The 13,669-nt window shown below is 48.0% G+C and overlaps 1 protein-coding gene across 1 annotated transcript in view; it reads right to left on the reverse strand.

Annotated features, from left to right (window-relative positions):
* Window positions 1-4,480: 4,480 nt before the first annotated feature.
* Window positions 4,481-13,669, reverse strand: part of LOC140197531 (max dimerization protein 4-like) — a 32,969-nt gene continuing 23,780 nt past the window's right edge. Inside the window, exons 4-6 of the mRNA XM_072257587.1 lie at window positions 10,070-10,184; window positions 9,720-9,888; window positions 4,481-8,987 (exon numbers count right to left, since the gene is read on the reverse strand). Of these exons, the coding sequence (XP_072113688.1) occupies window positions 8,833-8,987; window positions 9,720-9,888; window positions 10,070-10,184 (439 nt within the window). The 3' untranslated portion in view covers window positions 4,481-8,832. The remainder of the gene's footprint in view (window positions 8,988-9,719; window positions 9,889-10,069; window positions 10,185-13,669) is intronic.

A 13,669-nucleotide genomic window follows, 5' to 3' on the forward strand; every position in this document is an offset into this window, starting at 1 on the left:
GACATCCATTAGTCTTGCGAGACCATGGGTCCGTGCCTGGAAAGGTTGTAATGAAGACCAGCAGTTGCCCATGCTGCAAGTCTCCCCTCGCCACGATACCAATGTTGTCCAAGGGAAGGGCATTAGGACCCATACAGCTTGGCGCTGGTGTCGTCGCAGAGCAATGTGTGATTAAGTGCCTTGCTCAAGGACACAACACTTTGCCTCGGCTGGGGCTCGAACTCACGACCTTCAGGTCGCTAGTCCAATGCCTTAACCACTTGGCCATGCACCCACAATTTTTTTTACCATTTAAATAATAATCTGATCTTCCATTTTTCCTTACAAAGTGGATGACCTCATATTTACCAACATTGTACTCCACCTGCCAGACCTTTGCCCACTCACTTAACCTAGCTATATCTCTGCAGACTCTCCACATCCTCTGCACAATTTGCTTTTCCACTCAACTTAGTGTCATCAGCAAACTTAGATAAACTATACTAGGTTCCCTCTTCCAGATCGTTAATGTTTATCGTGAACAGTTGCAGGCCCAGAACCAACCCCTGCGGCACATCGCTCACCACTGATTGACAACCAGAGTAACACCCATGTATCCTAACTCCCTGCTTTCTATTAGTTAACCAATCCTGTATCCATGCTAATACATCAACCCCAACTCTATGCATCCTTATCTTATGGATGTCTTTTACGTGTCACCTTATCAAACGCCATCTGGAAATCGAAATAAATAACATCCATCTGTTCCCCTCTATCCACTGCGCTTGTTATATCCTCAAAGAACTCCAGTAAGTTTGTCAAAAAAGACCTGCCTTTGCTGAATCCATGCTGCATCTGCCTGATAGATCCATTTCTTTCCAGATGCCTCACTATTTCTTCTTTACTGAACAGCTTCAAGCATTTTCTCAACTACAGATGTTAAACTAACTGGCCTATAGTTACCTGCCTTTTGCCTACATCCTTTTTTGGACAGTGGTGTGACATTCGCCGTCTTCGGCCTATAGTTACCTGCCTTTTGCCTACATCCTTTTTTGGACAGTGGTGTGACATTCGCCGTCTTCCAATCCGCCAGGACCAGCCTAGTGCCCAGAGAATATTGATACATTATCACCAAAGCCTCTACTATAACTCCTGCCGTTTCTTTCAGTACCCTGGGATGCATTCCATCAGAACCAGGGGACTTACCTATCTTCAGGCCCACAAGTTTGCTCTGCACCACCTCTTTAGTGATAGCTATTGTAGTGAGGACCTCACCTCCCATCGTACCCATAACATCTTTCTTTGGCGTGTTAGATGTGTCCTCCACTGTGAAGACTGACACAAGATAGTCATTCATAGCCGTGGCCATTTCCTCATTACCCAATATCAATTCCCCCTTCTGGTCCTCCAAAGGACCAACATTCACTTTCACCACCCTTTGTCATATGCATGAGTGCATGTATTTACAGATGCAATGAAATACTTGTGGCAGCATCACAGACACATTCACAAGAGCATGTATGTAAATGATGCACAATTTTTACAAGAAAGAAAACAAATAGCAAATTATTTTAATGGCAAATGTTCAGAGTCATAATAGTGTTGCTTTACCAAGATATTGAGTAGAGTAGAGAACACCAGGATGTTGTTCTGACCTTTTAATCTATTCCACGATCAATGTAACCCTTCCCTCCTACATAATTCTCTATTCTTCTATCATCCATTTGCTTATCTAAAAGTCTCTTGAATGTCCCTGATGTATCTGCCTCTACCATCACCCCTTCATCAGGACTGAATTCTGGGGCTGCAGTGATTAGCTTTGTTTGTCATGTGTACATCGAAACATACAGTGAAATGTGTTGTTTGCATTAACAACCAACACAGTCCGAGGATGTGCTGGGGGCAGCCCGTGAGTATCGCCATGCTTGTGGCGCCAACATCACATGCCCACAATACGAGGGAAACCCACATGGTCATGGGGTGGACAGACTAACTCCTTACAGTGACAGGAATTGAATCTCAATCGCTGGCATTGTGAAGCATTATGCTGTTACCAGTTTGCACCCCTTGCTTTGGTCTGTTCTGCATCACATTAATGTTAAATAGTAACAATTGTGACCCCAGCTTAAAGACATCTCACTCAGTACATGCTTGCCCACCCAACCTTACATCAGCTCTCTGACCACTGTTTCCACTCAGCAGCGGTTACTTTCCAATGTTTAACCTGTAGACCTTACGCTCTTCAAAATTTATTATCAAAGTGCATATATATCATCATATACAACCCTGATATTCATTTTCTTACAGGCATACACAATAAATGCAAAGAATCACAATAGAATCAATGAAAGACTGCACACTAGACAAGCAACCAATGTGCTAAGGGAAAACAAACTGCAAGTACAAACATGAAAAATCAACAAAAATGATAAAAAGCAACAAATATCGAGAACATTGAATGAAGAATCCTCGAAAGTGAATCCATAGATTGTGGGAACAGTTCAGTGTTGAGTGAAGTTATCCCCTTGACTCAAGAGCCTGATGGTTGAGGGGTAACAACTGTTCCTGAACATGGTGGTGAGTCCTGAGGCTCCTGTACCACCTTCCTGATGGCAGCAGTCAGAAGAGAGCATGACCTGGGTGATGGGGTCCCTGATGATAAATGCTGCTGTTTTCCTGCATCAGCACTCCACGTAGATGTGCTCAATGGTGGGGAGGACTTTACCCATGATGGACTGGGCTGTATTCACTACTTTTTTTTAATCACAGTGTGGTGGAATCAGCTGTCAGCAAGTCTGTACTGTGGTACATTTATGTCATGTTGTTTTCCCACCTTAATTCTGTTTACCTAACGAGCTATGCTGCACAGCAACCCACCCATTTCACCCTAGCCTAATCACAGGATAATAATGATCAACTAACCAGTACATCTGTGGAATGTGGGAGTAAACCAGAGAACCCAAAAGAAACCCATGCGGTCACGGGAAGAGCGTCCAAACTTCTTATAGACAGCACCAGAACTGAGCTCAACTCCAACATCACACCTGACAGTAGCATAAATAAAGCTACCTTTGATCAGTAGTTATTGAAATCTTTTCACTCAATCTTGGCAAATTTTAATTGAAACTGATCCTTGACACCCGCTCAGGCTGGGTACTCCAGTTCTGCGTGAAGAAAGGCTCTCCCCCCTCATGGTCCCCTTTCAGGCTTCTGCCCTCTTCTGCTTATTTCCAGTCTTGAAGAAGGGTCTTGACCCATATGTCAACTATCCAATTTCCTCCATAAATGCTGCCTGACCTGCTCCAGATCTTTGTGTGTCTGTTGCTCTCGCCCTGTTTCTAATCAGGCACCCCCTTGTCCTGAACTGATGGATGCTCAGGGGAAAGTTTTCTGCCGGCAGCCTCCAATGTTTCTTCAAAATAGAGTTCTAGAGCACTACAGCACAGAACAGCCCATCCAGTCTATGCCAAACTTACTCTGCCTAGTCCCATTGATCTGCACCTGGGCCATAGCCCTCCATGAACTTATCCATATTTCTCCTAAACATTGAAATCAAATCCAGATCCACCACTTCCTCCGGCAGCTCATTCCACCCTCCGTGTGAAGAAGCTCCCCTTAAGTATTTCACCTTTCACTCTTAACCTATGACTTCCAGTTCTTGTCACACCCAACCTCAATGGAAAAAACCTGCTCACATTTACCCTATCTATACCCCTCAGAACTTTGTATACCTTTATCAAATCTCCCCTCATCCATGGAATAAAGTCGTGACAGAATAATAGTTCGATGGGGACTAGATGAGCCAATGGGTCTGTTTCTGTGTAGTACTCTATGAAGAATTTCAACTTGAAGGACTTTATTGAAAATCTGGAAATGTTCTCTTCTCTCTGCTGCCATCAGGAAGAAGGTACAGGACCCTCATGACCCACACCACCAGGTTCAGCAAGTTATTACCTCAATGATCAGGCTCTCGAACCAAAGGGGATAACTTCACTTACCCTGTCACTGAAACATTCCCACAACCTAATGACACACTTTCAAGGACTCTTCATCTCATGTTCTCAATCTTTTGGTTTTTTCCCCCGTTTTGTATTTGCACTAATTGTTGTCTTGTGCACATTAGTTGTTTGTCCTCGATGTAGGACTGCCTTAGGGACTCCAAGTCCAGATTTCTTTCTCGGGGTTTACTCCCGAAGCCTTCCCCAAGTAGGTATAGCCACAAGGCAGAAGTGGTTTGAGATCAGAGTTTTTCTTCTCCTAGATGAGATACCAACCATGGTTGACGAGCCCCATCTGCCCGAAGTGACTGGTTTTAAGGTGCCAGTGAGTCACTTTTTCCCCTTCTCCTGTCAGTAGAAATGGTTCTGCCAGGCTTAGTAGCTAAGCCACACGTGAAGGCCAGGAGCTGGCTATTTGAGACGCACACAATGAGGAGCATTTATTAAGTAGTGGGAGCTTATCCTCACTACCTCCACCCTCCCACAGAACAGAAGAGACCAAATGATGTAAAAAAATGTTTTATTATATTACAATGAAAGAATGATACAACACATTGCCTTCACTGAGCTACTGGGAGTAGCCAGCACCATGAATGTGTGAATTTATATTATACATCTTAGGAGCTATATAAAGCATTCCATACTGAAGGGAGCTCCTGAATACATTTTCACAAGTCTCCAGCACAGAACCCATCCAGTGTACCTCAAGCCATTCGCAAAGGCCTCCTCGCTGCCCTCTTCCCCCAAAGCCCTGTGGCCAACCACACAAGTGAATCCGTTCCCCAGGAACTGGAGTTACTGAAGCCTCACCAGCCTGTGTCTCGGGAGTCGCCCGTATCACCTTCACCGCAAAAGAACAGCATGTTCACAGCTCCATTCTCCCACAGAGACAAAAAAAACACTTCCATGTTGAAATTCCCAGTGACATGAAATGATTCAGTCAACTTTCTTTAAATGTTATTTCACATCTTTTTTTAAAAAAAAGCTTTCTTTGAAAGAAAGAAGCTGGTGATTATGGAACAAAATGATGTTTTAATACCACAGTAACATTCCCTTCTTCAAATCCCTGGATCCATCAGGAGGAGGCCAAATTCCTCATGAAGCAATACACAAAAAAAAAATCAATCGCTTAAAAATGCTTTGCAATAATCAATTGTACAAATGGATGGAACGTTTTGGTCTCTTGGAGACCTTATTTAAAATATAAAGTCTACATTTTCTGTCCAGATCCACCCCCGTCATTTTTTTCCTCTCCCACCCAGCAAAAAAAACAAATGCTTCACTGCTAAAAAATTTCCTATTTCACGTTTAAAAATGCACGAGGTGCGCTGACACATCCCTGCGGCCTGGGGCTAGTGGGTAACATCCGCTGGATGACCAAGGAGTGGCCCAGCAGCTGAGGGAAGGGGAGGGGAGGGGCACACATTTGTGGTGTGGGGCATGTTCACCAGGTCACTATTCAGTTGTAGAGCTGCACAAACACAGAGGCCGGCCATTCAGCCCACCAAGCTCATGCTCGAGTCCCTGTTGCCAACGTACATATAACCGGTTTTTTTTAACTTAGGCAGTTATAAGTTAATGGAAGACATTGAATTACAGCCTACCAGTACCTAGGCACCAGAATGCAGCACTCCATCTAAAAACACTGCCCCCTCAGGGATACCCAAACCACACCTACTTCCCTGAACGGCCAATACTTTGGTCCTGGGGTCCCTCACGATTCAGGCATGGGGGCAGGGGTGGAAGAGGGCAGGTTAAATATCTCCCCCTCTCAAGCTCCTACGAAAAACCTGATGGCTGGTTTGATTTAGGGGAGGAGAACAACACGGTCCCTCTGGCAAAAGAGAAACCTTTCTCCAAAGCGTCAACACCTCCTAGATCAGGGGCTCCCAACCTTTTTAAGGCCATGGACCCCTACCATCCTGCTGCACCTCCCCCCCTCCCCCATCAACAGGCCCCACCCAGGAGCCTGAAAGATGAATAAATAGGCAAGCAAATTAAGGGTTAAATCAGTGCTCAGTCTGGCAGATGTCCCACACAAGGAATGGAGGGTCAAATACTTGATAGATCCATGTGTGGGGAGAGATGGAATGGGGAAGGTCGGGGTGGGAGGGGAAAGAGCAGTTAATTTTTTCATCCCGTTCAGAACAGGAAACTTCTGAGGGCACAAATCTTCAGGAAACCAACAACCCTCACCTCCCAGCACCACAAGTCCCTCCTCTCCGCAACCACCACCTCTCCTCAGTGAGCCTGCCTTGTGGTGAAACCCTCGCTCAGTAAGTGCCCTGCATCTGTCCCAGGATGCTGGAGATTCTGTGCCAGAGTTGTTTCACCCTCAGCAAACAGGTGTGTGTGTGTATGTGTCTCTCTCTGTAAATATGTGTGTGTCTGTGTCTGTGTAGCTGTGTGTGCGCATCTCCCGTTTGATCTGATCAGCCCGTTATCTAGTGAATAAAGGGACGGGTGGCAAATTTGATCCTAATAACAGTCGCCAGAATAATGAAGGTAAAACCTCTATTGCTTCTGTGGTTCAGAAATGGATGGTTTACAAGACTGACAGACAGACAGAGAGAGAGAGAGAACAAAACTAAACTCAACATAATCTTCAAAACAAAAACTGCAGTAAATGTGGCAGTCTGTCTGTCCAATACGAAGCACTGTCTGACCCCTCCGCCAGGGGGTTTGATAGTGTGTTCTTTAATTACTGGTCCAGTAATAACACCATATTATAATAGCATACACTATATTTGTTACTTCTTTTTAAAAAGGCTTTTTTTTTGTTTCCAAAATACAGCTGCCATGTTCTAGCCACCGACTGTTCCCACTGGGAGGGGGCTCGAGGGGCGAGCCCCCAGCCAGAAACCACCTGGGGTTGCAGAGTGGTCAGCAGTCGGCTAGAGAGTGCAAAAACGAGGTCGAGAGCTGCCGAGAAGTTCTTCTCATCGGTTTCTGAAGTGGTCAAGGGGCTCGGGGAAGTCAGGGGGTGTGGGGGAAGCAAGCTTAGTGGCAGCATCCTGAGACCGACAGGGGTCCCTGAGGAGCACTCACTAAGGCACCACGTGACAATGGCAGAGAGAGTCTCTGGTCTGGAGGCAAACCACCCCTTCCTTACCCCACCCACCCCTCTCCACCATCCCTGCTCTCCCCAACAAGCACTGTTTAGATAACATTTAGGAAAATATAATACAAATTTTTGATACAGGAAATTTGATACTACACCAGTTAAAATTACTCGACTAATATTTTTGTAAGTTTTTTTTTTGAAGAGACCTCTCTCGAGACGTTACTTTTAAAAAAAATTGGTCAGTTCGTCTACAAAGCCACGCTCTAATGACTAACACCAAGCAAGACTGTAAAGGCGACCAGTTTTCACTCGACAGAGGTGATCTAAAGGGGGAGGGTGGAGGAGAGGGAACTGTACCCAGGTAGGGCAGTGCTTCACACGCAATGTTCTGTGTTAACACACCACCGACCCCTGTGGATTAACAGGGAGGCGATGAAACCCTCGGGAAGTCATCCTCTCACTTTTAAGAGGGCGACCCTGCTCTTGGGAATCAAACACACACACAAGATTCTGCAAATATTGGAAAATCTTGAGCCACACACAAGATGCTGGAAGAACTCAGCAAGTCAGGCAGCATCCATGGAGGGGAATAAACAGTCCGCATCTCAAGAGGAGACCCGTCCTTACAAGAATGATCTTCAGAACAAAAAGCTATCTAGAGCATTTAACAGCTCTGGGCCCATACTCGCTGGATTTTAGCAGAATGGGTAGGGAGGGGGGGTTCTCATTTAAATCTACTGAATCTTGAAAGGTCTAGATAGAGAAGATATTTCCTACAGTGGGGGGGGGGGGGTCTAGAACGAGAAGACACAGCCTCAGAATAGACATGTATTTAGAAGAAAGACGAGAATTTTTTTAGCCAGAGGGTGGTGAATCTGTGGAATTCTTTGACACACCAGGGCTGCAGCCGTCAAGTCACTGGGTATATTGGTTACAGGGTTCTTGATTAGTCAGTGTGTCAAAGGTTATGGGGAGAAGGCAGGAAAATGGGGTTTAGAGAGACATCAGCCATGATGGAATGGTAGGGAAGACTCAAAGGGCCAAGAGGCCTAAATCTGCTCCTATGTCTTATGGTCTTATCAGTTTATTCCCCTCCATAAACGCTGCGTTCCTCGTGCATCTTGTGTTACTGCTCCCGGGAGGCTGGGAATTAGGATATGTGATTGGGAGAGGTGACAGGCTGTTGCCCCATACACTGTGTGCCTGGGGACACCTCAGCCAGGGACAAGATGGGCCCACTGTAACTTTTATCGTGGGGTCTCCACAGTTTGGACTCAAACAAAGAAACTTCCTCAAGAAAATCAAAGCTCCACTTGTGAGGCTAATCATTAGAGCTGGCTCTTCACCTACTATCACATCTCCAACTTGTCCCGGATTATTGCTGATACCACCTCTACCTTCCTTACAACCCCAAACTAAGCCAGGCACAGACTAGAACCCAACAGGGGCCTGGAGCAGGGGGTGGGTCCTGGGATCCAAGTCCAGGGGTGGGGGTGTGAGCAGTATCTACTCTGGGAGTGGGGGTGGGGTCCAGTCCCGTACACTCCACTCCGGGAGTGAGGTGGGGTGGGGTCCGGTCCAGCAGAGGATGGGTTGGACAAGCACTCACTCAGGAATTTTGGGGATCCAGTCCGGTCCGCCCATCCAGTCAGGGGTCTTGCAAGGAAGTGTGTGAGGGTAGGAGCAAGGCGGGAGCTGGTGGTGGAGAGTGTGAGAGTGCAGTTTAACCCTGGGGCAAGAGGGTAGATTCTGCTCTGTAAGTGCCACGTGCGGCCTCGCCGCCCCCTGCCACTACGAGAGCCGTGGGGTGATGGTACGTGAGTCTGCGTAGCCGCTGTCGCTGGAGCTACTCCGGAAACTGTAGTGGTCATCGACGTCACTGACACTGCCCACGCTGTCCAGCTCTCCTGGGACAAACTCCATGCCCTCAATGTCCACGTCCGCCTCTGCAGTGAGCGGGGGAAGAAGAGCGATGCTTCAGGAAAGGTATATCTACCCCACCTCCAACCTGCGCAGCCTCCGACCCACAGTCGCCAACGCACAAACATGCACCCTCCCCCCAACAGACCCTCCGTTACGGGACACCTTCCCGAGCAATCGCCCGGCAACTGCTCTGCCCGTGACCACGAGAAACTGCAGAGAGTTGTGGACACAGCTCAGCCCTTCGCAGGGAACCAACCTCTCCACAGGGGTTAAAGGCATCCGTTTAGTCTTGCGAGACCATGGATCTGTGCCTGGAAAGTCTTCACTCTCCAGGGCCCAGGCCTGGGCAAGGTTGTACGGAAGACCAGCAGTTGCCCATGCTGCAAGTCTCCCCTCTCCACGACACCAATGTTGTCCAAGGGAAGGGCATTAGGGCCCATACAGCTTGGCACCAGTGTCGTCGCAGAGCAATGTGTGATTAAGTACCTTGCTCAAGGACACAACACGTTCCCTCGACTGGGGTTCGAACTCACGACCTTCAGGTCGCTAGTCCAATGCCTTAACCACTTGGCCACGTGCCCACATGGGGTTACAGTCAACATAACCGGCTAGGACGCCAGAATGTTCCTGTCCCCTGGAGTGCAAAGGAAGATCCCACAAGGAATGCAGTCAACATAACTGCCTGGGACCCGGGAGAAGGCTCCCCCACCCCCCACCCCTCCTGACAGCACAAAGGAAGGGGCCGGGGTGCGTACCTTGCTCAGAGTCGGAGCGGTCCGTGGAGACGGTGGAGCCCAGACTGTCCGTTCGCAGCCGCTCCAGGCCCTGCACAGCCAACTGCTCGAGGCGGCGACGCAGGTAACGGCGCTCTCTCTGTAACTGCTCCTTCTGGTGCAACGCCTTCCGGTCCTGTTCCTCCAACTTCTGTGGGACAGAGAGAGAGAGAGAGAAAACAGAGAGGGGGTGTCAGGGAGCAACAACATTGGTGGGGGGCAGTGGGAAGGGGACTGGGTAACCGGGCGTCAGAGTGAAAACGGGGTGGAGGTGTCAGAGCTCAGAGGGTCGGGGGTGGTGGGGAGGGGGAACGTCCATCGCATGTGGCTACCTTGATGTGAGTCCTCGCTCGTTTCAACAGGCTGAGTGTGGTGTGTCTGGAGCAGTCAGGTCCGAGCGGAACCAACTCCTTCAGCTGCTCGAGGTAGAGCCGCAGTTTGGCTCGTCTGCAGTTCAAACGGCAAAGTACAATACGTCATGTTACCATAAACTTCATTTCCTTACAAATGTTTACAGAGAAAATAAATACAATAGAATTTTACAAGTAACTGTATATCAACAGAGTGACAAACCCCAATGGAATTTGCTCCGTTTAGAAACTAGTCTATGCTTAATTCCTTCTATCAAGGTGCATGACTGTACATTCTCCTACATTACTCCATCTGCCACTTCTCCCATTGTTCTAATTTGTCTCCGACCAGACCGGGAACTGCTGATCGCACACTTCCCTACCCTGTATTCCATCTGCAATCTGAGCTGAGGGGCCTAATTACATAGAAACACAGAAATCTACAGCACATTACAGACCCTTCGGCCCACAACGTTGTGCCGTCCACGTAATCTACTTGAGAAGCTGCCTACAATTTCCCTACCACATAGCCCTCTATTTTTCTAAGCTCCATGTACCTATCGGAGCCTCTTAAAATGATTCTATTGTATCCGCCTCTACCACCTTCACTGGCACTGTATTCCATGCACCCACCACTCTGTGTGTGAAAAATTTACCTCTGACATCCCCCTTGTACCTACTTCCAAGCACTTTAAAAATAGGCTCCCCTCCTGTTAGCCATTTCAGCCCTGGGAAAGAACCCCTGGCTATCCACACAATCAAAGTCTCTTATCATCTTATATGCCTCTATCAGGTCACCTCTCATCCTCCGTCGCTTCAAAGAGAAAAGGCCAAGTTCACTCAACCTATTCTCATAAGGCATGCTCTCCAGTCCAATCCAATCCAATTCTGACCCTATGTCTTACAGTCTTGTTTCCACTCTGGGAAAAAGGCACTGGCTGTCCACCACCAATGTCTCTTATCATCTTGTACACCTCCATCACCTCTCATCCTCCTCCACTCCAATGAGAAAAAGCCCTAGGCTCAATCTTTCTTCTCTAATCCAGGCAGCACCCTGGTAAACCTCCTCTGCACCCTCTCTAAAGCTTCCTCAACCTTCCTATAATGAGACGACCAAAGAGGAACACAATATACTAAGTGTGTGTAACATCACCTCGCCGCTCTTGAACTCAATCTCTGACTAATGAAAACCAACACACCATACTTAACAACCCTTTCAACCTGAGCAGTAATTTTGAGGGAACGATGAACATGGACTCCAAGATCCCACTGTTCCTCCACACTGCTAAGAATCCAGCTATTAAATCTGTATTCCGCCTCAAAGTTTGACCTTCCAAAGTGAATTACCTCACACTTTTCTAGATTTAACTCCATCTGCCACTTCTCAGCCCAGTTCCGCATCGATTAAAACCCATGACAATCTTCTACAGTGTAAATCCTACACTATCCACTGACCTTCGCGTTGTCTGCAAGCTCACCCACCCACCTTTCCACTTTGTTGTCCAAGTCACTTATAAAAATCACAAAGAGCGGGGGTTCCAGAAATGATCCCTGTAGAATACAGCTGGTCCCCAACCTCAAACGCAACAGGGCTCCAACCACTACCACCCTCTGCCTTCTGCGGGCAAGACAATTCTGAATCAACGCACCCAGGTTTCCCTGGCTCCCAGACCTCCTGACTTTCTGAACAAGCCTACCACGGGGAACCTCGAACACAAGAGAGACTGGAAATCCAGAAAGTACTATGTAGGTAGGTAAACCACAAGGGCCACCGTGAGGTTGAACAACACACATAAAATGCTGGAGGAACGCAGCAGGGTCAGGCTGCATCTACAGAGGGGAACAAACAGTCAACACTTTGGGACCAGACTCTTCATCTGAACGGGACAGGAAGGGAGAAGCCAGAGTAAGTGAGGGGAAGGGAAAGAGCACCAGCTGGCAGGTGACAGGCAAGGCCAGGGGAGGGGACCAGTAGCATTCTACAGGGATCATTTCCGGAAACCCTGCTCGCTGTGATTTTTATGTGACTTGGATGACAAAGTGGAAAGGTGGATGGGGGAAGGAGGAATGAAGTAAGAAGCTGGGAGGTGATAGGTAGAAGGGGCAAAGTGCTGAAGAAGGAGGAATCTGATAGGAAGTCAGTGGACGAGGGAAGGAAGGTGGGTTGCTGGGGTGGGGGGAATGAAATAAGATGCTGGGAGCTGATAGGTAGAAGAGGCAAAGGGCTGAAGAAGAAGGAATCCGATAGGACAGTGCACCATGGAAGAAAGGGAAAGAGGAGGTTCACCTTGCGAACACCTTAGTGACATCCATATTCACTACATCCACTGCTCTACCTTTATCCACATGTTCAGTCACCTCCCCGAAGAATTCAATCAGCCTCGTGAGGCATGACCTGCCCCTCACAAAGCCATGCTGACTATCCCTAATCACACTGTGCTTCTCCAGGAGCTGATAAATCCTGTCTCCCAGGGTTCAGTAAAGGGGAAGTGAACCAGTGGGACACTAAACTGGTTGTGTCTCTCGCAGCTGCGGTTGGAATCGAAAACGCAGGCGTGATGGAAGCACTTGCCATCGTGCCTTCAAAAGGGAACCGCATAAGTACAGGTTTGGCATTGCTACTGGTTTGTTATTGTCACAAGTTACGAGACTCCTCGGAAAACCTTTCTTTTCATACCATCCAGACAGATCTTTCCATACACGAGAAGAACAAGGCCATTAAAAACAAAAAAAATGCAAACTTTAGTGTCGTAGTTACTGAGGAAGCGCAGTGTAGATGCGTAGACTGCAAAGGCCACCACAAGGCTGATTTGGAGAAAGGGAGTTCATCTTTCAGCATGTAGTCTGGTAACAATGGGGTGGAAACTGTCCTTCAGCCTGGAGGAACTCAGCAGGTCAGGCAGCATCTACAGAGGGAAGTAAACTGTCCACGTTTCAGGCTGAACTCCTTCAGGAGGAGGAAGATGACAGAACAAAAAGGTGGGGGAAGGGGAAGGAGGACTTTCTGGTCACAGGGGTTCCCAACCTGGGGTCTATGGACCCCTCGATCAATGGTAGGGGTCCATGGCATAAAGAACATTAGGAACCCCTGATCTAGGAGGTGAAAGGTGAAGCCGGGGGGGGGAGGTAGGGGTGAGGGAGAACAAACTGGGAGGTGACAGGAAAGAAAGTTAAAGCGATGGAGGAGGAGGAATCTGATAGGAGAGGAACATGGACCATCGGAGAAAAGGAGGGGCAGCAGAGGGAAGGGATAGGCAGGTGGAGGGAAGAGCCAAGAGGTCCAAGGGAGAAACAGAAGAGGGGAAATAATTACCGGCAGGAGAAATCGATATTCACCAGGCTACCTGAATCGGATACGAGGTCTGCTCCTCCACCCTGGGCCGAGGGTGGTGGGGGTAGGTGGTTATATATTGACAATTCAGAACAGGAATGGGGATGGGGATAGGAATTAAAATGGCTAGCTACCAGATATTCCACTTTTGGCAGATGAAGAGGAGGTGTCTGAGCCTGAAGATGTGTTCTCCGGTTTATGCACCCCTGCCTGAGGGTTGAGGGGTAGTAACTGTTCCTGAACCTGGTGGT

Source organism: Mobula birostris, chromosome 5 (genome assembly GCF_030028105.1).
Source record: "Mobula birostris isolate sMobBir1 chromosome 5, sMobBir1.hap1, whole genome shotgun sequence".
Taxonomy (NCBI): Eukaryota; Metazoa; Chordata; class Chondrichthyes; order Myliobatiformes; family Myliobatidae; genus Mobula; species Mobula birostris.